This window comes from Chinchilla lanigera, unplaced genomic scaffold (genome assembly GCF_000276665.1).
Source record: "Chinchilla lanigera isolate Chin_1 unplaced genomic scaffold, ChiLan1.0 scaffold00066, whole genome shotgun sequence".
Classification (NCBI taxonomy): Eukaryota; Metazoa; Chordata; class Mammalia; order Rodentia; family Chinchillidae; genus Chinchilla; species Chinchilla lanigera.
The window spans coordinates 4,635,759-4,659,746 of NW_004955467.1; the positions used below are offsets into that span (position 1 = coordinate 4,635,759).

The following is a 23,988-nucleotide window of genomic DNA, read 5'->3' on the forward strand; positions in this document are numbered from 1 at the left end:
GCGCCTGTGCGGAGAGCGCCGTGCATGCTGGGACTTGTAGTTCCCCACCCCTCGCCCACCTTCCGTCTGTCCAAAGTTTGCAAGGACAGTGGAGTGCGAGGGTGGGAGAAGGCAGCGTCGTCCCCCTTGGCTTTGCACTTTAGCATTACTCTAGTCAAGGAAGACGTTTCTATGTTTGAAAAAATAACCAAATGAAACCAAGGATGCAACAGTAAATTAAACGAGTGTGCATCTGTCACCTATTTGATTTAAGTGGAATGTGAGCCACACCTGTTCTGAATTCACAGCAGGAAGATACATGCTCTAGGCTCATTTCATGTATGAGTTGTCTGATGCATGTTGGGGTGCGAGGTTAGGCTTGGGGCAGGCGCATGGACTGACAGCAGATTTGAAACCAGGGACCCACGCATTCCAAATGTGTCATTCTTAATTTCACCAAACCTGGTCAGTAAGCAGAAGTCAACATGAAAAGAGAATCGTAGCAGCATCGTGTCTGCTGGCCCATGCTAACCAGGGCAGCTTTCTTGTGTGGCTCAGATTCCAATCTCAGCGATTCCTACTTCCCTGCACCACCACAAGACCAAGAGCATCAGCTGTGGCAGCCTGAGCTTCTCACATGCCACCATTTTACTGTCATTGCTTGCCTCCTTGACAGGGGTTGTGGCTTTCTTCAGGGCTACCCATAGGGAAAGGCAGGTGACTGCTGTTAGATGTATATCAAATAAGAGCAGTATTGTGGAGTGGTTGGGGCTTGGATCAAATAGACATCATTTCCTATACTAGAATTCCACATACCTGTTACATAACCTTAGGAAAATTGCTTAACCTCTCTAAGCTTCCATTTCCTCTCTTCAAATGGAGAAATAATGCTGCCTGATAGACAGCACAGACAGAAAACTGTTAAATTACCAATAATCAAATCGCATATACATTACCCTGTAGTACAATATGTCATATTCATTTACAACAGATGTGATGATAATTAGCATAATAGAAAAAGATCTTATTCTATAATAGAAGCCCTATTCTGATAAGTGAAAGTACTTTTTCAAAATCAGATATTTTGCATATGTTGACTATAGTCACAAGATGTCCTAAATATGGCTCTGGGAGCATCATGCTGGCCAGCTGAACAAAAGATGGTTTGAGGCATGTCTTGGCTGAATGAACATGAAATTCTTAATTAATTGTGAATTTAGCCTCTGCTTATTAGGTCAGGCAGCTCCAGCCAATTAACAAGTGAAGGCATAATTTTCTTTTAACTTACTGTATATGCCTATAATGTCAATATAATGTTTATACAAACTGAAATTATTTTCATTTAAAAATTTCAAAACCCATGGTACCACATGATTTTTATCTGCATAAACACTAGTGAGGCACTAAGTGTACTATTTGACTTTTAGCAATGCTATGATAATATTTAGATTCACATTATCCATTACAAGTAGCCTCTGACCACATGTGACTGTTGAAATCTAAATTAATTGAAATTAAGTAAAATTTAAAATGTAGTTGCTTAACCACAATTTATAGGTTTAATAGTCACCAGTACATTTTTGTGTCTTGCCCCAGGGAAGGAATGACAATGTAGAAAAAGAGAAAGAGATGTTAAATCTCCTCTTTTGGTCTTTTAACTGAACTTCAGAAACATATATTGGAGAGCAGAGTTTTTAAAGAAGACTTTGAGTTTCAAGAATATGGGCTTTGGTGCTTTACTGTATATCAGGAAGGATATACTATCCTTTTAATCCACAGGCTGTGTGGTGTTGAAGATGCTGATGGTGAGATGGAAGGGAGAGAGAAAGGAGGAAAGTATACAATGTTTGTGTAGGTTATATCACTGTCCATAAGTTTCAATGCCTATCTCAGCAGAAAGGGGTCACACTGCACCTCCTTGCTGAAGTCAAGATTGGTCATGGGATTTGCTTTGTTCAACAGCTATGTGCAGAAATGATTTATGCCACTTCTGAGTACAAAAGTTTTAAGAGTGGTTCTGTTAGCCAAGTGTGGTGGTATGTGCCTGTAATTCCAGCACTCAGGATGTGAAAGCAGAAAGATGACTGGCTATTCTTAAAGGAAAAAGTTAATATATCTAAAGAAAGGGAAAAAGAAAAACTAAAATACAAAATGTCAGAAATGAGGAAAAGGATTTAAACATAGATGCAAAAAATATGAGAATATATTTGCAATTTTATGTTGACTCATTTTGAAACAAGCTCTTTATTCTTAGGGGAATATAAATTGGTACAGGTGTTTCAATTAGTAAAGGTAAACAAAGTTCAAAAAAGAGTAGTCAGCCCACCCAAAAATGTTGTCAGGCCCAAAGAGTATTTTTTGCTTTAGATAGGATCTCACTATGTAGTCCAATCTGGCCTCAAATTCATGGCAATCCTCCTGCCTCAACCTCCCAAGTGATCACAGACATGCATCACCACCTCTGACTTCCGAAAGGTTTTATGGGGAGTTCTGGTCAAAGCTTCAAGGAACTGAAAATTTTTCTGCTGTTTAAAGTGTTCCAAAGTATAGAAATAAATGAGAGCATCCTAACTCATGAAATTGCCCTAACCCTGTTATCAAAACTAATGAAGGCAGCACCCACACACACATACATACACACACAGCCTTATCACTTACAAGAACAGATGTGAAATTATTAATAAGGTTTTAATAAATAAAATCTAACAGAACAGTATATGTATTTAGATAAAAATGTGCATACATTTTAATGATGCCAAGGAAGAATTTGGAAATTTCAGATAAATTTTGAGAAGTATTCATATTCATACTAACCAAGCTAACACTGAATTTATTAATATATTTCAAAACTGGAGTCATACTCTTGTTAGGTCACTGTGTTCTTTTTGTCTTCTGTTAGTATAAATATCTCTGTGATCAACATATTAATGGTTAAAACTTTGTAAATATATTTATTTACTTAAGATCCAAATTAAAGAGCTAGAATTTCTACATCAGCGCAAGTTTCCAGCTTCTTGTTTCTACTGCCAAGTTATCCTCCAGATGAAATATGGAAATACTTTGCAATGTTTAAATGTGCCGTTGTACCCACACCCTGACTGGGGGTTAACTGTTTTTCAATCTTGCTGGCTAAATAGGTGGGAAATGCAATATGGTGATGTTTTAATTTGCATTTGTTTTTTCTCACATTAACATTCCCCCATGTTCCATGGCCTTTTGTACTTTTTCTTTGGTTATTTACTTCTTTGTGTCCTCCGCCCATTTTTCTGTTGTGAGGTTCCACATTTTCTTAATGACTTTGAGAAGCTCTGTAGTCACATTAATTATAGGAGTGCTAGTATATCTTGTGGCATATGTTTTCGTCAGTGTGGCCTTTCCATTTTAAATTCTGTAATGTTCATTTTTATCTTCCAGGAATTTTATCATTCTTAGGTAGCCAAATCTATCCATCTCTTCTCTATATTTTATGTCTTTGTTTTAATGCTTAGAAACCCTCCTTCATCCCCAAAGATTACACATGTTCAACTATCTTTTCACCTGCCATGTTTGCTTGATCAATTCTTTTATATATAGTAAATTTTACATTCAACTTTTGGACCAGGCTGATAACCCAAACCAGTAGTTTTGGCTCATTTCTTTCTGCAGTTTTAATTTGCAATAGAGAAATTCTGTGTCACTCATGGAAATGAGGGAATCCCATTCACAATCTTGGCAAATAATGGTACAAGTGGTTTCTGGGTGAGGGGAGGACTGGCCAGGCAAATTTTTCTATGTGTGGTAAACTTTAGGGGGAAATTAAATGGAGACCTATGCCATCTCTGAAAAATGACCTCTACCTCTCTCATTATCTCAACCACCAGACCTGGTGGTTCAGTCTCTGTTGAGACTGAACAAACAGAAAAACATTTAATGGTTCAATATAATAGTGATGATCAGTGATGTTAATGACAATGGTGGTAATAATAAACCATTTAGTCAGGAACTACTATAAATGCCTTGACAGGCATTATCTTATTAAATCTTTTAACTCTTAGATGAGGGTTTTATTATAGCCATCTCACAAATCAAAGCTCAGACAATTTAGGTGAATCGTCATTCAAGTGCCAGAACTGGATTTAAACCTAGGTGTTTCTAATTCGAATACTTGTACTTATATACAATGTATACAAAAATCATGTGCTTTCCCATTAAGTGTACAATTTTTAGGTTTTTATGTGCCAGTTAAAAGTAAATTTAATTTAAAAATTAAAAGTGAATAATACATGAAAAATAAAAATATATATGTGTATCCGTATGAATGGAGATTTATGTAATATGTGTATACATACATATACACACATAGATATGTATATGCATGTATATATACCTGCGCTTTTGTTACAGGGTCTTCCCTACATAAAATAGGGAGACTAACCTGAAAATTAAGAAAAGATGGCCTTCAGCCAAAGAATTCCACAGCAAGTAAGGGAAATATATTTTTTCATTCTACTTTGTATTCTTAGTGAGAACTGAGAGAACATTGTTTTAATATAACAGGAGCTTGTTGCCATGAAAAAGAGCCACATTAAACAAGAAAGAGCTCTTGGATAAGAAACACATGACTTCCAAACTAATGAAACTCAATGGAGGCAGGAAATCACAGATTTGGCACAGACCAAACTGGAATTAATGCACTAAAAGATGGGCTAGAAGACTGCTTCCAAAATTCAAAAGGAAAGAAGTAGCTCATGCAATGAAATGATGAAGAAAGACAGGCAACATGGAATCATTTTTTTTTCAGAACATTCCAAAAAAACATGTAATATAATTTCCAGAGCAGACGATGAAGAAGAAATAAGCATAAAAATACTAGAATAATATTTTGCTGAGTTGAGGAAAGGCCAAGTCAAAATCAGTTCACCAAGTGCCAGAATGTATTCCTGGTGGAGAAAATCCTAGCTATATCTTGGTTAAACTTCTGAAATTCAAAGATGGATCCATATATATGAGAAAAAATTTGTCTCTGGAAAAGAGAAGGTCATTCATCTTATTCTTCACTTCTGCAACACCCAGTGCCAATTAAATTTGGAGCAATGTTCACAAAGCTCAATGGAAATAGCTTGTAACTTAAGTGCAACTCACAAAGTCTACATCTGACCTAACACTCACCAACAAGGGCAAAAAGGAGTCATTTCTAAGCATGTAATGACTGAAAAGATTTATTGTATTCTTTGTCAAAAAAATACTCATCAAAAATTATTTTTGTTTAAATGAAATGAAAATTTTAAATGGGAGAAATAAGTTGGGCATGGTGGTGTATACTTGTAATCCCAATACTCAGGAGGCAGAGGCAAGAGAACTGCTTTGAGTTTGAGGCTAGTCTGGTCTACATAGTCAGTTCAAAGCCAGCAAGCACTACACAGCCAGACCCTGTCTCAAAAACAAAAAGGGGGGGGGGTATTTCTTCAAGTGCCGGTGGTAGAAAATTATTTCTTAACACAGTCACAAACACTCTAACCTTAAAGGTAATGTTGAGGAACTGGACGCCTTAACGATTAGGGACTCTGGTTTGCCAGATGACACCATCAAGAGAAGGTAAACGCTGTCCTCAGCATAGAATGTGATGCATGTAACTGTCAAAGACTTGATTCCAGAATATAGAAGCAATTAAACAGATCAGTTAAACAATGGAAAGAAAACCAAAAGGAAAATGAACATGAGACTTGAATGGGCACTTTTCTAGAATCCATGTAAATGTTCGAAAAGATGAAAAGTTGTTAAACCTCATTAACCACCCAGTATATGCCATTATTGTAGTAGATACAATTTCTACTCTCTGTTAAGGCTGGGAAATATGCAAACTTCATGACCCAGAAATTTTACATGGTAAACAGAAATGTGTACATATTTGCCACAAAAGGCATGTGCCAGAATGTTTATGTTAGCAATATTTGTAATACCAAAAAATTGGAAACAATTGAAATGTTTATTGATGATAGAATGGATAACTAAATGTTGATATATAACAGAGTAGGAAGACAACCCACAGAGTGGAGAAAAATTTTAGCCAATTGTCCCTCAGATAAAGGACTTCCATCTAGAACATATAAAGAACTGAAAAAAATCAGACCCCCCCAAATTCAAAGAACCAATCCAAAAATGGGCATCTGAGATGAATACTTCCCAGACAAAGAAATACAAATGACAAATATCTGAAAAAATGTTCAACTTCACTGGTCATTAGAGAGATGCAGATTAAAACAATACTGGGATTCAATCTCACCCCAGAAAGAATTGCTATCCTCAAGAAATCAACCAATAACAAATGCTGGAGTGGTTGTGGGGAAAAAGGAACACTTCTCCACTGTTCATGGGAATGTAGACTGGTACAACCACTGTGGAGATCAGTATGGAGATTCCTCAGAAAACTAAGATTAGAGGACCCATTTGACCCAGCTATTCCTCTTCTGGGTGTCTTCCCAGAAGAATTTAAAACATCATACCACAGGGATATATATGCAACCGTTTATACCAGCATACTTTGTAATAGCTAAATCTTGGAAACAACCCAAATGCCCATCAACTGAGGACTGGATAAAAGAGATGTGGTATTGTTATATAATGGAGTATTACCCAGCCATAAAGAAGAATAAACTTGAGACTTTTATAGGTAAATGGATGCAACTAGAGATCATACTCATAAGTGAAATAAATCAAACCCATATGTGTAAACATCATATTATCTCCCTGCTTGGAGAAACTGAAAGAGTAAACAAGGTTTAAAATGTACAATAGATATTGTGAGATAGGAAGAAATTGTTCAAAAGGAAAAAGGAAATAGGATGTGTGAAAGGGAAAATGGCAGGAGAGAAAAGGGAAAAAATGTAAGTCTGTTATACTATTAGTGTCTCTTAGTTCATTAAAAGGGAAGCTTTGTGCCAATATCAATTGGAGAAATGCCCATATTTTGTAACCTGAGCAACTACTTTAAAGATAACAACATGTAATGTATTAACTATTGTTATTCTCCTATTATTTTGTTATGAAATTTTGTTTTAATTTTTTTCCATAAAATAAAAATGTGAGCTGGGGATATAGCTCAGTGGCACAAGCGCCTGCCTGGCAAGCACAAGGTTCTGAGTTTGATTCCCAGTACCAAAAAAACAAACAAACAAAAAAAGAAATAAAAATAAAAAGGTGGTATATTTATACAGTGGAATACAATACTGTAAGGAAAATGAATACATTACTGCTTCACTTAATAATGAATAAAAACAAGGGTGAATCTCACAAACAAAGTGAAATCAAAAGCCATGTCTCCTTGCGTGATTTTTTTTTTTTTACATAAAGCTCTCATAAACACAAATAAAAGAAACCAGCAGGGATATAGCTCAGTGGCACAGTGACTGCCTAACAAGGGCAAGGCAGTGAGTTTGATTCCCAGAACCAAAAAAAAAAAAAAAAAAAAAAAAAAAAAACCAAATTAACAGTAATAGAAGTTGGGGTAGGGCTTACCTGGAAGGAGGTTTGTAAGGATACGGTAGTTCTGGGAGGGACCTTTGGGGAGTTTCCATGGTTCTGGTAATAGAAATGTCCTAATTCTTTATCTAGGTGGAGGTCATTTTGTAAAAATTCAACCAGGCTCTACACTTATCATTTATATACTTTTCTGGGAAATTATTATAATTTAAAATTAGTGTTCACATAAATTAACAAATAAAAGTTTAAACACTTGGAAATTATAAAACAGTCTTTAACTTATCTTTTAGATCAAAGAGAAAATCAAAGGTATAAAGAACACTTAGAATCTCATAGGTTTATCTTAAAACTGTACTCAGAAAAAAATTCATAGACCTAAACACTTTCAATATTATCAGAAAAAAGGAATTAAGTTTTCATCTAATGTTTAAAAAGAACAAAAATATCAAATCAATGGGAAAAACATGGAGCAATAAATTGATACAGGTAGTAGAATAATATGGAAAGAAAATATAACAATGTATTAATACACTAAAAAGGTACAGTGTGATAGTACAATAAAGGGACCAAATATATGACAAGTTCAAGAGGAAAAACAGATACGTAACATTCAGAGTAAAAAGGAATTTTAGATTCAGGCCTCAATCTACAACCTCAGTTATATTTTTCCTTACTGAACTTTGTATTTTGAGAATCATTCTCTTGAGAAGCAGAAATGCAATTTTAGGCATTTGAGAGTTATTTCCTTTTTGCTGCTTGGAACTCAGGTTTCTCAGAGGGCTAGGATATGCATGTGTAGTAACATGGCTGGAGAGTGGCAATGTGTATCCTTCTTCTTTAGCATTATCTACTCAGAAGCCTGTGTCCCCGTGCTGTTTCTGGAGGTCATGTTGCATGTACCCTCATCACACACAAGGGTTTTTCACAGATCTTTCCTTTCCACCTAACTCCAGCTCCTGCTTCTCAGAAGCACTCTGTAGGAGATGGTTCTGTAGGTTCTAAGCCATTCTGAGCAGTAGGCAACTCATGTGCACCTGTCAAAGATGCTCCAGCGGGTCCACTCTCTGCAAAGTGCAGAAATCTTCAGTGGATATTGAGCAGACCCTCTAAGACTGGCTCAGGTCTGTATATTTGCCTGAATGCGACATATCCTTTTCCATTATAAATGCCCCTGTCCTACTAGCGCACTGACCTTAGAGACCTTTCCTTCCCTTAGGTGTCTTCTTTTAGGAGCTTTATGGTGGGGATAAGATGAGTGCCTGGGACAAGGAGTGAAAATACTTAGGAAGTGGATGAGCAAAGGGATTCTTCTGTTGGTTGATTACCAAAATCTCATGTGGCTACACACAGATGCAGAGGGCAGAAAGACCATTTCAAGAGACTATTACATATTCTGTTCGAAGAGGTCTCGGTTGAGTATGTACTGTTTGATAGGCTGTGTAGCAAGAGCTGATAAAGATGGGTCAGAGTCACTCTTTAGTTCTTTCTCCTCTTTTCAACTGCGCTTCTCATCTCTCCTGTTCTCTCAGGGTCTAAGTCACTTTATTTCTATTAATACCTACTGAGTCTTTCTGAATCTGCCATCTTCCTCCACTGTGTGGTCATTGCTGTGTCTGGAGATCGCCCCAGCTCACCCCAGTTCTTGTCTCCCTCAAGCCAGGCTGGGCTACTGTCCTCTTCTCCAACTGTCTTGAAATTCTTTCAGCTCTTTGCAACATACTTTACGTCTTTGTCTTTATGCGTGTGAATTCTTCTGACGGAAATTTTTTACTTCTCATCTTTCTTGTGCTAAACAGCTTGGAAACTTTCCCTACCACACTTCCCCAAACATGTTATTGCCCCCATTATGTACCCAATATCACCTTGTATTTCTTCTAACACGACCCTTTCACTTTCTGCTGCAAATTGCAAATAATACAAGATAAGATCTCGGAGTGTTTACTGTGTGTCAAGAATGAGGCTAAATCCTTGGGAAGTATTATCTAAGAAATCTGTACCATAATTCTGAGAGATAGGTGTGATTATTCGCTCAATTTTTCCAATGATGAAATTAAAGCCTACAACGTTTGCTCAATTTGTTGTAAGCTGTCTTAAGTAGTAGCAACAGATTTCAAATTCATGTTTCTTTCATCCACAAACTCTTGTTCTTTCCTTCCCTCTTTTCCATTGACTGCCCCCCAGATGCAGACTCCCTCAGAAACACAATCTACCCAGGCTCTGGTTCTCAGTGAGCACCTTCTCCTTCACTATCATCAGCTAAGAGATGACTAGGGCTAGTTCTTTCTGTAGTCCTGTGCCTAGGTACAGTTACCTGGCTGTTATCTCCGATATTCTTAGTCCGTTCCCAAGCTATAGCTTGAACAGATCTTGTAATGTCCCCTGTACTTTCCTCCAAGTATTGTTTTGTGGCTCTTTGTCCAGCTTGCACTGCTTCCTTCACTCCAAAGTTCCTCCTAGCCTTGTGGTAGATCAAAATCTCTGCATCTGCAACTAGATGATCTCTGCAGCAATCTCTAGTGGAAATGGGCCTGTGTGTCTGTGAGACCCTACAACCTCCCTCCTTTCTTCTTCTTGTCATCTTCATATTTCCCAGTTCTTTTCTGCTCCTTCACAAACTTTGAGCTTGGCTAGCCCTCCTTTGGCACTCTCCATCCTGCTGCCATCTTGGACAACATTGGTGTCTACATGGCTAGGCACTGTAAAGCTTTGTTCACCCCAGTGATTTTCACATCTGTGTAATTTCAGCTAATCATCCCCAAAGCACACCTGGGTCTTCATGTAGAGCTCCTTTTCTGGAGAAAATTCAGATGTAGTCCTCTGAAACTGCCCTCTGGCTTGGAGACATTCTTGCCCCACCCGCCAGTGGAACATGGGAGAGACAGTAGTATGTGTAGCAAAGTTAGGCACACTTGGCTTTTCCACTTACCATTTGTCCTTGGGCAAATTGTTTGACTTGCCCCACCTAAAAAGATGTAGATTACAGTAGATATAAATCTCAGGGTTGAGAGACCACACATTCATCTGCTAGGTGTACTGGGTGGAAAGTCCTCAGACTTCCCTTTTTGTAACTATGACACCAATTTCTCAGCCTGGAATTCAGGAGGCACAAAAGGCCACTTCTGAACAACTCGTTTTTCTGACTATAGTTGGATTCTCTTGTCTCCAAAAACATACATTTGTTTCAGTTTTGCTACCCAAGACAGGAACAGTGGCTCTCTCTTCCCTTTACTGGACGCAAAGGTATCCTTGACATTTGCGGGTATTAGTGTGTCTCCACAAAATAAGGTTAATCTATGCATGTGGGGAGCTTTGCACCATTACTAAGGGATTAATGTTTATCTCCACTGAATTGCAAACCTGGATATTCATTTACATTACTGTGATAATGAGGATAGTATAATCACGTTAGTAGTAGTATTATATCAATCCTTGGTCCACTTCAGGTGTCTTGATTTGCCTGATTTCTATGTCCAAACTTCACTCCTTTCTCTAGGATAATACAATGTGCATCCCATAATTCATCCTTTTACCTCCTCTTTAGTCATATCCCGAGTCACTCAATTCTGTTCTCTTACTTTTATGCTATTTCTGCAACATCCTACACTTGGCTCCACTGACCCCTCTGCCTACTGTGTCTCTATGGCTGAGCTATTGGTGTTGTTAACGCTAAGCCCACCAGTTGTGCAGAGGACTTGATCTCCAGCCTCTTTTCCAACTCCGCCCAGGCAAAGTTTCCCAATCAGTCCTCTTTCCTATAAGCCACAGCTCTTGCTTCAGCTTTTTCCTGCTTTTATCAAAATTTCCACACACATATGTCTTCTACTCCATAGATGAGAGCATCATGTCTGCCTTGCTTTAAGTATAAAACAAAAGATACCATCTGAGGATTCTGTCATCATCCTGCCACCACACCTGGCCCACCTGTGCACCCACCTGCATTTACACCGACTTCTTCCTTCCCATCACAATGATTTTCTTCTTTTCCAAAGGCAAACCAACCTGGAACTTCTTCTCTATCACCTTCTCTCTTTTTATACTACTTCTCACTAGCATTTAAACCAGCTCAGATTTCTCGCCTCTTGAAAATCAGTTTTTAAGTGTCTGACTCTCTGCTGTGGCCTTGTGTGTCTTTCTCCCACTTTGTCATACTCCTTGAAAGACATCCCTGGATTCATTGCCTCCACTTCTTTACCTGCTTTTGGTTCTTTAGCCCTCACCCATGTGGCCTCACTTCTATATCCAGACTGCTTTCATTTTGATTACCAGCCGTTCCCTTTTTATTAAACCAAAAGAACACTTTTTGGTCCTTGTCTTAGTAGAACTCAAAAATAAAGACTCCTACTTTCTTGAAACTTTCTTTTGCTTTGAGTTAAGAATGTCACCCTCTCCTAGTTTTCTTCCTGGGTTTCCAGCCACCATTCTTCTTTGCCAATATCCTTTGTGAGAGGTCTTCATGTCATTGATGAAGTGTCCTCAGTGAAGACTGTGGAACTCTAATCCTCTTTCTGTCCCTCCCTCCCCTCCTTTTCCCTTCTCTCCGCTCCCTATTCTCCCCTCTTTCCTGTTCTCCCCATCTCCTGCCCTCTCTTCCTCCTCTTAACTTGAGATGTGATCAGCAGGTACTCCAGACATAAGGTAACATAAGCATTGGGTAACTGGCAAACATATGCTGTTATTTGTGGTTTGGACTTTGAACTTCCAAAACTTTGAGCTAAATCAAATTTTTTCTTTTCATAAGTATCCTATTTCAGGTATTTTGTTATAGTGATGCCATGATAGTTAACCGTGAGTGCCAACTTAACTGGATTAAGATGCACCTAGATTAGTAAAGCACACTTCTGAATGAGTCTGTGGAGGTGTCTGCAGAAGTGACTGGCATGTAGGACAGTAAACTGAACAGGGGAAGAGCCACCCTGGAGGTGTGGGTGGCACCATCCAATAGGCTTGCACACTGGATGGAACAAAAGGGAAAAAGGAGGAAGTCTGTTTGTATTTCTAAGTTCAATTCAACTTGAGTGGATGTGTCTCTTTCTTCTGCAATTGCCTGTGAACATCAGACTCCAATTCCCTCAACTTTCCAGTGCAGAATCACACCACAGACTCTCCAGGGAGGTTCTAGTGCTTCTGTCTCAAACTAGTGTGGCATCCTTGATTCCTCTTGTTCTGAGTCTTCCAGCTACTGGATCCTCTGGTACTCCAGAGTGCAGATGGCTCTTGCAGAGTATCTCCTCTCTGATCCTGTAATCTTATCCTCTAAATCCCCTTTCATAATTATATATGGTACATACTTGTATAACATATATAATACACACACACACACACACACACACACACGCACACATATATATTCTATTCTCCTAGAAAACCCTAGGGAATGCTGATGGAAAGCTAATATATCTACCTTAATCTCTCTGCTTCTGCCTCCACTCTCTTAGTAGAGGTCACTATCTGCCTTTTATCTGGGTTAGTGTAACAGGTTATCAAGTCACTGACTTCATACTTGCCCCTCTACCACCCTATCTTTCTTCATTCACCAAATCCAGTATATTTGGTCATTCATCATTTTCCTCTACATTCTCATGTCAGTGGAATAAGAACATGATAGAATGATTGATCAAACTAATTCATAAAAATTTCTTGGGCTGCCCTACCCTATTCTTGCCACTTACTGTATGTCACAGCCAGAGTCATGTTCCTAAAGTGTGAAGATTAATGCAACACTTCCTGGCTTAAAAAGTCTTCAGCAACACTGCACTGTGTTAAAGACAAATTCAACATAATGAGGCCCTTCATGATCTTGCCTTCTGTTATGTGTTGAACTGTGTCCCCTCAAAATGCATACATGGAAGCCCTGATCCCCAGAATCTCACAATGTGAGATTATCTGGAGATAGGCTTTATAGGATTAATAAAATCAAAATGCAGTCTTTAGGTGATCCCTACTCCAGTACAATTGGTGTCCTTACAAATGGGGGATTTGGGCACAGACACAGACATGCACAGAGAGAAAATGATGTGAAGATAGAGGGAGGTTATATTCAAGTGCAGCCACTTACAAGAAAGGCCTGGGATAGACTCTTCCCTCACCACCCTCAGTGGGATAAACTCTGTGACACATAGTTTTCAAACTTCCAGACTCTAGACCCAGGAGATAATAAATTTCTGTTGCTTAAGTCACCATTTTTATGTTACTTTATAACTAGGGCACTTGCAAACTAACACAGCTTTCATTTTTTTCTATTTTCCCTGCTACATCTCTACCCCAACATTCCTGCCCCTTGTTCTATTCCAATACCCTGAAATTCTGACATTCCCTGAACAGGGCCCGATCCTCATCACTTTCTCTGCCAAGGTGATCCCTCACCTAGACCATTCTTTTCTTTGGCAGTTTGTAAACCAAACTCTTCTGTCATTAATATCTTGGCTCCATGGTCTTTTTCTCTGAAAGTTCTTCCTGACTATCCTTCTGCCAAGACTATTAAATGGCCTTCTGCTACCATGCAGCATGTGTTTGTCAGATGATGTCACATTGTGTCTGTCCTTATTAGATGGCAAAATTTTTGAAACCATGGATTATGTAGCAGAAATTTGTTTCTGCCTTTTTAGGAGCCACTTCCTCCCCCAGTAACAGCACTCTTATTTTTCCTTATGAAAAGTTACCTTCTTTTCTGGTAGCACATGAAATTCATCCATCATACTACTTAGCTCAGGGCCTTGTGGAGGATTGAGGCACAGTAAGTGAGTTTGTACATCCCCTTCATCACCTCAGAGATGGGTTCAGTGCTAGTCATGACCTGTGCAGACCCCTGAAAGCCCGTGTGCATTTTCTTTTTTTTTTTGTTTGGTTTTTCTCCGGTACCAGGAACCGAACTCATGACCTTGCGCTTGCCAGGCAGGCGCTTTGCCGGTGAGCTAAATCCCCAGCACCCCCCCCCCCCCCGTGTGCATTTTCTGCTGAGATTTTTAGGGATGAGGACCTATTTGTGCTGCACTTAGGGCTTCTGGCAACTGTGACTTTGTTGTTTAACCAAGGGATGAGCCAGGCAGCAAGACCTAGGGGAGGCAAAACCATAAAAGATCAATTCCCCATGTAAACCAGAGCTTGGGATCCTTAGTCCAGAGGTCATGTCATGGTATCCTAGTTCTTGTGGATTACATATTCACCAAGGAGAAAACGATAAGCAGGATTACATTTAAGACAGAACAGTAAGAAAAAGCTAGGTTCTAGTTGGGGAAGCTACGCACATCTCACAGGCCATGTTGGTGTCCAGTTTATTCAACATATTATTTAGTTTGTTCATTTGCTACCTGATGAAAACATTGAGTTGGCTAAGGTTTGTGCATATGTGTATATTTTAATGTAGCTTAAAAAATCAGTTTTACAAAGATGTTTTATTGTATTAGGGTGATAAGTAGTGAGCACAAGCAAGGTGTGCAGTGCTTAAGATCAGGGAGGCTGGAGGTGGGGAAATCAGTCTTGACTCTGCTGTTTTGCGAGTTAAGTAATCTGAGGCAACTGACTTTGCCTCTGAGCCTGTTTCTTCATTTGCAAGACAAGGATACTACTGGCACCACTTTGTGAGATAAAAGGAAATAATGCTATAGTCCATCCATAGAATATAGCTCAGGGTTTGAATACATCATATAGTCAAGAAAAAGAAAGTTTTACATCTGTTTAAAATAAACATTTTATTTAAAAATATATGCATTTTCTTAAAAAAAAAAAAAATGAACACATGCCAGCTTTGGTATTGCAGCCACTGCTTCTTTGCTTTTCCCAGTATCCCACATGTATTTCTTTTTTATCTAGAGTTGAGCAATGAGTTTGGCATGAACACATACTACACAGGTCCCACAGAGTGCACGCTCCTTCCTCAGTTCTGCACAACGTGCCTGTTTGTGTTTCACTGAGGGAGGATTTTAAGCACCCAGCAATCTACCGCCCTGGGCCCTCGATGTAGGGCCACAGGAACTGAACTCTGGGGAGCAGTGTGGGTTTGTTCCTTTGGAAAACATTTAAATAGCCTCCAGAGTCCTCGTTGCTATATTCTTATTCCATAAATACCCCAGGTAGTTAAACCATCTATAGGAAATGCATCCCACCAGTGTCCAGTGTCCATGATCGAAGTAGGTTTTAGAGTAAGCACAGGATACCTCCAGGAGGTTTTTGTGCTAATCCATAGGGGAAATCACCCAGGATCAGAAGGGAATTTACTCATATATTATTGAGTCCGAAGAGTCCTAGTACAATATCCCCGGTGGACGACATCAAATTCTTCCCAAATCCCTCCATATCTTGAAATCATTTCCCCATGGACAGCCTCAACCTAATCAGGGCTTCTTAACACACTAGCTCTTGGCACTATAGGACCATCTTGTTCCAGGACCTGCACTCTGTGTGTCTACTGTCTGTCTAATCAAGTATCAGCAATATCAGCATCTGAGAAACCTGCTGGTTTATAATTAGAATCACGGGAAATGCAAACCTTAGACTCCTTCCACTTCAGGTTTTCTCATTCTGATAGCAAGCCATGTGCCAGCATTTGTGAACTTATCCTGTGAGGAATGCAACAAAAGCCTGAAAAGGAGGAGGGAGGCCAAGTCGTCTTCACATTCTGGAGCTTTTCTCTTATGGGAGGGAGGCTCACTGTGGACACCTCATTTCCTTCCACCCCTGTAAGTGTTCCTTTGTCTAGAGAGCTAATTTCGATGACTGAGGCTAGGGTAGGACAAAAAATGTTTTCTCTACTTTTCCCTTATTATTAAGGGGTTTCTGGCTTTGGGAATCAAAACAAATGCTGAGTCTCACACGTTTTAAATGGTGGGAGACATAGAATCCCAAGTGATAAACTGGTACCATTTGACCATAAGAAAAAAGGCAACCATCTTTCCATAGGAGACAACTTTTAGTTCGCAGAGGCCCTCTATTCTCCCTTCTGGAAAAAGCAGGCCCATTTTTAGCATGGCTGAAACGTTTCTAGTCTAAGGATTGGGAGATTCCTAATGTTCTGCTTTTAAGGATTACAACTCCTTTATCATTCTGAATAATCTGTTCTGAATCAATTTGGTGGTGGAGGTCTGATGATATATGTTTATTACACATGGTAGGCATCAAATAAGTATCCACTGGATGAGTAAATCTGATGTGAGAGTTTGCAGCCAGACCAGCTCTAGAAGAGCTGAGTAGTTTTTGAAAATAACTTGTTTTGAGTGCTTCAGATAGGATTTTTTTGTTTTTTTCCAAGATTGGAAATAAATGTTTTTAAACAGAATAAGGTTACCACTACGCAGACCACTGACTGTTTAGGTTTTGGCTGTTTTGGTTTTCACATGTGCTACTACAATCATTGCATTGATAAGAATGGCTTCACCTTTACAAGTTTGTGATTCATGTTTTATAATGTGCCACCTTAGCTCAGTGGTGGTAAACATCGCACAAGTGTTACTGTGTTTTTCTTTTAGGACAAAAGAGGTTTATATATGAGTTATTATTCTAAATGAAAAACTTCAGTGTTCAGGTTTAATTATAGTTGATACTTTGCTATATATAAAAGGGGTTTTAGGTTGCACTTTGGCACTTGGTCTCTAAAAGTTTTGCCATCATGTCTTAGCTGAACCGAGAGAGTAGTAGATTAGAAAGTTGGGTCATTCTATTTTTTCCCTCTTCCTTCCTTCCTTTCTTCCTTCCTTCCTTCCTTCCTTCCTTCCTTGCTTGCTTCCTCCCTCCCTCCTTTCTTTCCTTCCTTCTTTCCCTCCTTCCTTCCTTCCTTCCTTCCTTCCTCCCTCCTTTCTTTTCTTCCTCCTTTCCCTCCTTCCTTCCTTCTTTCTTCCCTCCCTTCCCCCCTTTCCTTTTTTCTTTTCTTTCTCCTTCCTTGCCTCTCAACCTTCCTTTCTCCTTTCTTCTCTTCCTCCCACTCTTCTTCCTTTCTTCTCTCTCTCACCCTCTCTACCCCTATGATAGAACATGTACTATCTCAATAACATTGCTAGGAGCTACTAACACCACAGGCTTATGGAGAGTACTTGCACAGATGACTTTTCTGCCTGCATTGGATATGGACGACTCTACTAGGCTGCAGAAACATTAGGGATGGCTGCAAAGGTCTGCATATCTGCATCATCATGAGGACTTCGGGGGTCTTAACTACATGTGGTTATCTTTAGGATCAAGAAACATTAAACTTGCATGTAGCCACTTTTTGCCCACCTTTTGGTCATGCCTGACTTGTCACTACAAAAGAGGTCAGAACTGTTAATGAGAATTTAAAGAAAAAATACCCAGCAGCAGACAGATGAATTCCCAATGATCCACAGAGAACAGGCGTCTTCACTGATTCCCTCTAAAGTACCTTCAGTTTTCTCCCTCAGCCTCTCATCAGAGCTATGCAGGGTGACTATGGTGTGTAGAGATGGAGAAAAAGCTAAGACCAATTCCCCAGGGATCTGCTCTTTTCACTCTGTAGGTCTGCAGTAGCAAAGAGGAATCATCCTGTCTTTTGTCTGCTGTGAGGCTTGTATATTAGACTTGGGAAATAGCCTAAAAATATCCCAGTGAAAAGGCACAGTCTAGCCAAGTATAGAGGTTTCCTAACCAGGTTTAATCCCTCAGATAGAAATACCCAATTGGAGAAAATGATTAACACTGAGACCAACATCTCAGAATAGGGACACCATGGGAGTTTGTTTTCCAAAGGAAGTAAGAGGAGAAAATAACATACGAATAGCATAATGTGACACCTGAAACATGTGCTAACAGCAAGCTTTGTCCAGACCTAACTCAAACATCACATCTGAGGAATAAACCAATACATGGAATGTGTCATTAAAGGTCTCTTCCCCATTGCTTTATCTTCATGGTAATTTTTTCCTCTAGATTTTTGGTTCTGAAAACTGACATAGAAGCAAAATAAAAAATTTACCATGCAGATTGTTTCAAGCATAGTGCAGATCAAGGAATGTAAAGCAATTTCCATATTTCTTTATAAAATTCTTCTACAAGAGACTGTATTACCATTGGCAGCAACTAATGGTGAGACCATTCTGTCTTTTCACATTCATATCATTGCCAAGAGGAGCCTGTTCACGGCAAGCAAGTGGCTGTGAGTCATTGGGCTGTGTAGCCCTTTGTCATACACAGAGAGGCAACGTGTAGTCTGGTTGGTTAATCAGAAACTCCTAGTGAGAAAGGTAAGGTATCATTCACAGCAGTTTGAAGGTTAAAGGTTTTTGGTACAGAACTCTGTAACACTGATTTTCGAGACACATGCACACACACACATGAATACGTATGCATACATATGTATGTGTGTACATGTGTACACACTTATATGCACATGTCTATAGAGCAATGCATCCATCCCCTGAATAAGATCTGGCAGCTTTCAGAGTAGCAGTCACCAAAATCACTCTACGTTCACACATTTTTACAAGCTAACGATAATGGAATGATTTCTAAATTTCTGGTTATCAAAAAGAGAACTTCTAAAATCACAACATTTTTTGATTATTTTCTCTATAAGTGCACAGTGAACAATTCTTTTTACAAAAGAAGAAAACAGTGCCTCAGTGACTTAAATTAAAAACAAAAACAGCAATAGCTACATTCTACACATGCAACATTATAAAATGGTGAACCGGAGCCACAGTGAGCCTTAAAGAAACTGTCCTACAATTTAAGTTTTTTCCCAACTCCCTGCCAAAGCACAAGAGGTAATGAGGAATGCTCATTAGACCATGGTCTGTTTGTTTTTCTTTTATCATTTTCAATGTACAGTTGTGCTTTCTTAACACCCAGACCCGAAATACACTCTCTCCAGTAAATATCACTCATATTTATAATGATTTCCAACACCACAAACCTGTAAAATAGTGACTTCCAATTTCCCCAGAGGAACAAAAATCAAAGATTGCTTATACACCAAATGAGAGCAGAAGAAGCTTTGTGACCTGGGGATGAAGTCACCAGTTTCTTCCTAAGGAATTTCTTATGACTTCATTTTGCAGTGAACTGTATGTATGAGAAATGAGATCTGCAGGAGAACTTGGACTTTCAACTCTAAAAAACATGGCTTGTTAGAACAGAGAAGTCCTCCCCTCTCATGCTAGTACAAAAAAATTGTCAAAAGAAGAGCAAGAAAGGATTACTGTTTTGAAAGACAAATAGAGAACAAAGATATATTGAGGTGGACCCCCTCCTCTTTCCACAATTAAAAAACAAAAGAAGTTGGACCTCTGTAAGTAACAGCCCTGGAACAGTAATACATGGTATTTATTCCTAGGATATGCAAAACAGTGTTGTTTTCTAGTCCTATTTAAATTCCCCTGATTTAGCTTCTTCTGCCTAGAGATATCCTTGTCTGTTTATGTCTAGTCTTTGGAATTAAAGTGGGTTGTGATGGAGAATGAAAGGTATCTCTTACGGCAGGAAGTTTTCCTGTTCAAGGTTCTCACCTATTAAACAATGCTTATCAGAATGGAGATGGTGGGAATGTCTGGGCTACTGGTTGAAAAAGGAAAAATGTTCTAGGTGGAGTTAATTAATTGTTATGAATAGCCACAAAGTCTTGGGTTGGAACCACTCTAGTGGGGCAGTGAGGGGTATAAAATTGAATTTACTTTTCTGGGAATGCATTGGTTCTGCCCCTTGATTCTGCCTTAAAGAGTCTCCAGCTGAAGCTGGACCTGGCTGCTGTTTTGAAAGACAGATAACTGAGATATGGGAAGTGAGCTCCACTGTGGCTATGTCCTCTGTAACCTTTGAAGAACAATCTTCCCTGTATTCTCCAAAGACTTTTAATGCTTTTTTTTCCCCCACAGCATGTCTAATAAAGTCATGCCAAAAGCTTACAGTGTGAACTTATGCCCCACCAATGCCTGAGAAAAAGTATGGGCTAGAAAAAAAAAGTTGGTATTTGAAAAGGCAGTGAAAGTATTTTCTTTGGCATCCTTAATCTGAGAAAGCATAGTTTTGAATGCGTTGTTGAAATGATTAACAGTTACTGAATGTTGGTAAATACCACATTATATATATATATATAAATGACTCCTATTTGTTCTTGTTGGTTGGCGCAGAATTCTCCTTGCTTCTCTTCAGTCTTCTTCTTGCATAATGTAAGTATATATGGCCACGCATTCTCCCCCACGGAATTCCTGTTAGTCTTCCTTAGCACTTGTGTGCCAAGCATTCTACCACTGCTGCAAGTGAAGGTCCATGGGGGAATTCAAATTGAGATCGGTGACATCCAGGAAGTCAATGTTGAAGATGCTGGGGCCACTGCTGGTGAGGGAGCTGAAGCTTGGTGTGGAACTGGGTGGGGTGAGGTCCAGCCACTCCATGGTTTCCCAAGGAGACTCAGTGAAGCTTAGTTGCAGCCCACTGCTGTCCACTGAAGAGGGTGAGAACTGTGTCTGCATCGGGGAAAGGGGGCCTGGCAGGATCTCGTGTGTGCTGAAGATGTCTTCCGCTGCCTTCCCAGCAAAGCCATCCATGATCCCATCGAAAGGTGGCTCCTCACCCCCAATTTTGAGAAGGGTGACATCACTCACCTTTCCTAAGGGACTGTGGGAATTTAGTAAGACTTCTAGGTGCTCATCGCTGTCAGTGACATAGTGATCAAAGGAGAGCTGGCCTCCAGAAGTTGCTTGTTCAAAGGAAGCTGAGGGCTTGGGGAGGATGATGGTAGGGCTGCGAGAGGACCCTGGTATCTTTGGGAGTTTCTGAAGACATGAATGATCTCCTCTGGCATCAGCTGGCATTTCTGTTGGTAAAGCATAATGCAAACTGCTAAACCATTTCAAACTAAGCCTGGTACATAAGAGGAGTCAGGAATGAGTGAGTTACACTGAGGCAGGCGCAGAAAGGGGCACGCTTCCCTGTTTATCGCTCATCACGTCTCGTTCCTAAAGTGCTCTTCACGTCCCCAATTCATCTTACCTCAGGTCTCACCCAGACCTTTTCGTTCTGGAATTTCACCTTTGTGATGATTCAACTCTCTTCTTTGATGGTCCCTTTGCCTATTCCTTCACTACCTCCTGGCTGTCCCACAGTGCACTGCAGCCTCCATCATACTCTACATGGGGGCCAGCAGATGAGGGACCAAGTAATATCCTGCTCTTTCCTCGTTGTTAATTACTGCCCTCCTATTTATTACTGATTTTCCTCAGTGGTTCTGAGGGGCACATCCTTCCCTCCTCCCCCAGTCTCTTGGTCCCTCCTGCTCATCTGCTGACAGCTCTGCTCCCTGGTTCATGGTCCTCTTGCCCTTTCAGCATTGCTCATTCTCTGTGACTTCTGCTACTTCAGAAGTTATGCAATGCGCATGCTGGGATCTCAGCTCCTTGGCCTCCTCCTCAACTCCAGTGACTCCTGCATTCCAAGTCTGTTGAATATACCCTGGTTACTCTCTTACAGATACCCTCGGCCCCCTCGCTCTTCTCTCTTTTCCAAGTCCTACTCTAGGAAAACTCCTCACCTCAATAAGCCTTACCTCTGCTGACTCTGAGCCTGGTCTGAATTATCTGGACTTTGAAAGAAAAATTACACAACAAAGTTGACCAGTTCCACTTAGAGTTGACTTAGTTCCACTTCATCATGTCAAGACCACTGCTGGCATTTAATGCTGCCTGACAGTCCTACTGTGCTTCTCCGGAAAGCTCAACTCATTTATAATTAGCTCATGACTATTCTTCCTTGGAGCCTTCCTCACTGACCTCTGTGCCCTCACTCCTCACTGACTTTGCCACACATTCATCTTTAAAAGGACATCTGATGTACACATTTTCCTTTCTTATCATAAAACTTCTACATCTACATATATCTTAACACTTATCTTTCTTCTTCCTTCTTACAATTAAAGAACTGTCTATTCATTTGCAAGTGGTCCATCCCCCTTATTGTCCACCTTCCTGATTAGACTGTAGAATCCATGAAGGTGGAGACCTTGTGCAGCTCTGAATCCATCATGATGACTGGTCACTCTTTCTCTGAGTCTTTTTCTGCTTTCTCCAAAAATTAAGACAGTGTGGCTTTACCTTAATGCCCAGCCCTAAGCTCTTTTTACTTATATACATCTGCCTTACGTCCTCTTATTCATTTGCATGTTTTCAAATTCTAGGCACATACTTTATAAATTTTAGAAACCAACAAATGGATGAGTTGAAAGGAGGCAAAAAGAGCATTTTTTATTGCTAACTTCAGTCATATTTAAACATGAGTGGACAATCTGGTGGAAAACTACTAGTTGGATTTTGACTTGGTAGCACAGAACTTTCATTAGCTGCTTGGTTCTTTTTTTTATAATTAAGAAGACAGGGACATTGTTATAAGAGCTGTAGAAAGAATGTTGTAGCAGGAGAAAATACACAGGGAATCAGGGATAGAATTCAATGAAAGCTGTTAAAATTATTCAGTGAAGTGTTTTTGGGATGAAGACCAGGAAGAATTATCTACATGTTTCTTTTATCTGTTCCAAACTTATCCCTGAAGCTCGGAGGAAATGATTCTCTCTACCTGCAGACCACTTGGAGCACCAGCCCAAGAGTGCCTCTGACCTTGGGTCTAAGCATTCATTCCCTAGAGTATGCATAAGTGCAGAGGCCTGGATAGACAAAACTCAAGGCAGCCTTACCTCCACTTTCAATGAGAACATCCAGGAGCTCATCCATCTGCTGACTCCGAGTCATTTGCTGTTGCGAATTAACAACAGAAGAGCAGATCAGTTAAAAAGCGGTTACTTCTGTGGGAAAGCATCAGAATTAGCACTACGGGTTTTTGAACTAGGTTTGGCTAAAGACTTGTAAATGATTGCAAAATACAGGTAACATAAAATATAGTATTTTAACCTTTCTTAGTGTACAGTTCAGTGGGATTAAGCACACTCACCTTTTTGCACTATCATCATCACTTTCCACCTCCAGAACTCTTCATCTTACAAAACTAAAACTCTACACCCGTTAGATAATAACTTCCCAATAAGGCCCCTCCCTAACTCCTAGCAATCACCATTCTGCTTCCAGTCATAACATGTGTTAGAATTTCCTTTTATAAAAACATATATTTAATAATATTCTATTTCATGGATCTACCACATTTTATTTATCCATTTGTTTGTGAAGGACAAAGACTGTCCTCATCTGTGGGCTATAGTGAATAATACTGTTATGAACATAGATATACTGGCTAAAGATTTTTGAACTATGTTTGATTAAGCCTCAGTGTAAATTTTGACAGAACAATCCAATAAAAGAGGAGAAAAGAAGACAAAATGATCCCCAGCACAGAATAAGAATAAGTTGAGTTAAGTGGTTTCCATCCAAGGACTGGCATCTTACGATACAGAAAATAGCCTTTCTCACTCTGACTTGAATCCATTTGACTTCTGTGGAAGTGGCTCAGGAACCTGGCTCATATTTCCATGGTTACTCCTTGCAAATGCTTGTGGAACCTCTGTAGAGTAGCCCCTTTCCTCTCTGCTCATCTGAGGTAGATAGAGTCTTCTTTCTAGAAGTCCACATTGCCAGGAGTTTTCTTTCATGAGGGTGGATGAAGTGGAAG

General features: G+C 39.7%; 1 protein-coding gene across 1 annotated transcript in view; it reads right to left on the bottom strand.

The window, feature by feature from the left end:
• Positions 1-17,306: 17,306 nt before the first annotated feature.
• The window catches only part of Myocd (myocardin), a 90,374-nt gene continuing 83,692 nt past the window's right edge, over positions 17,307-23,988 (bottom strand). Inside the window, exons 13-14 of the mRNA XM_005399343.2 lie at positions 23,063-23,120; positions 17,307-21,193 (exon numbers count right to left, since the gene is read on the bottom strand). Of these exons, the coding sequence (XP_005399400.1) occupies positions 20,622-21,193; positions 23,063-23,120 (630 nt within the window). The 3' untranslated portion in view covers positions 17,307-20,621. The remainder of the gene's footprint in view (positions 21,194-23,062; positions 23,121-23,988) is intronic.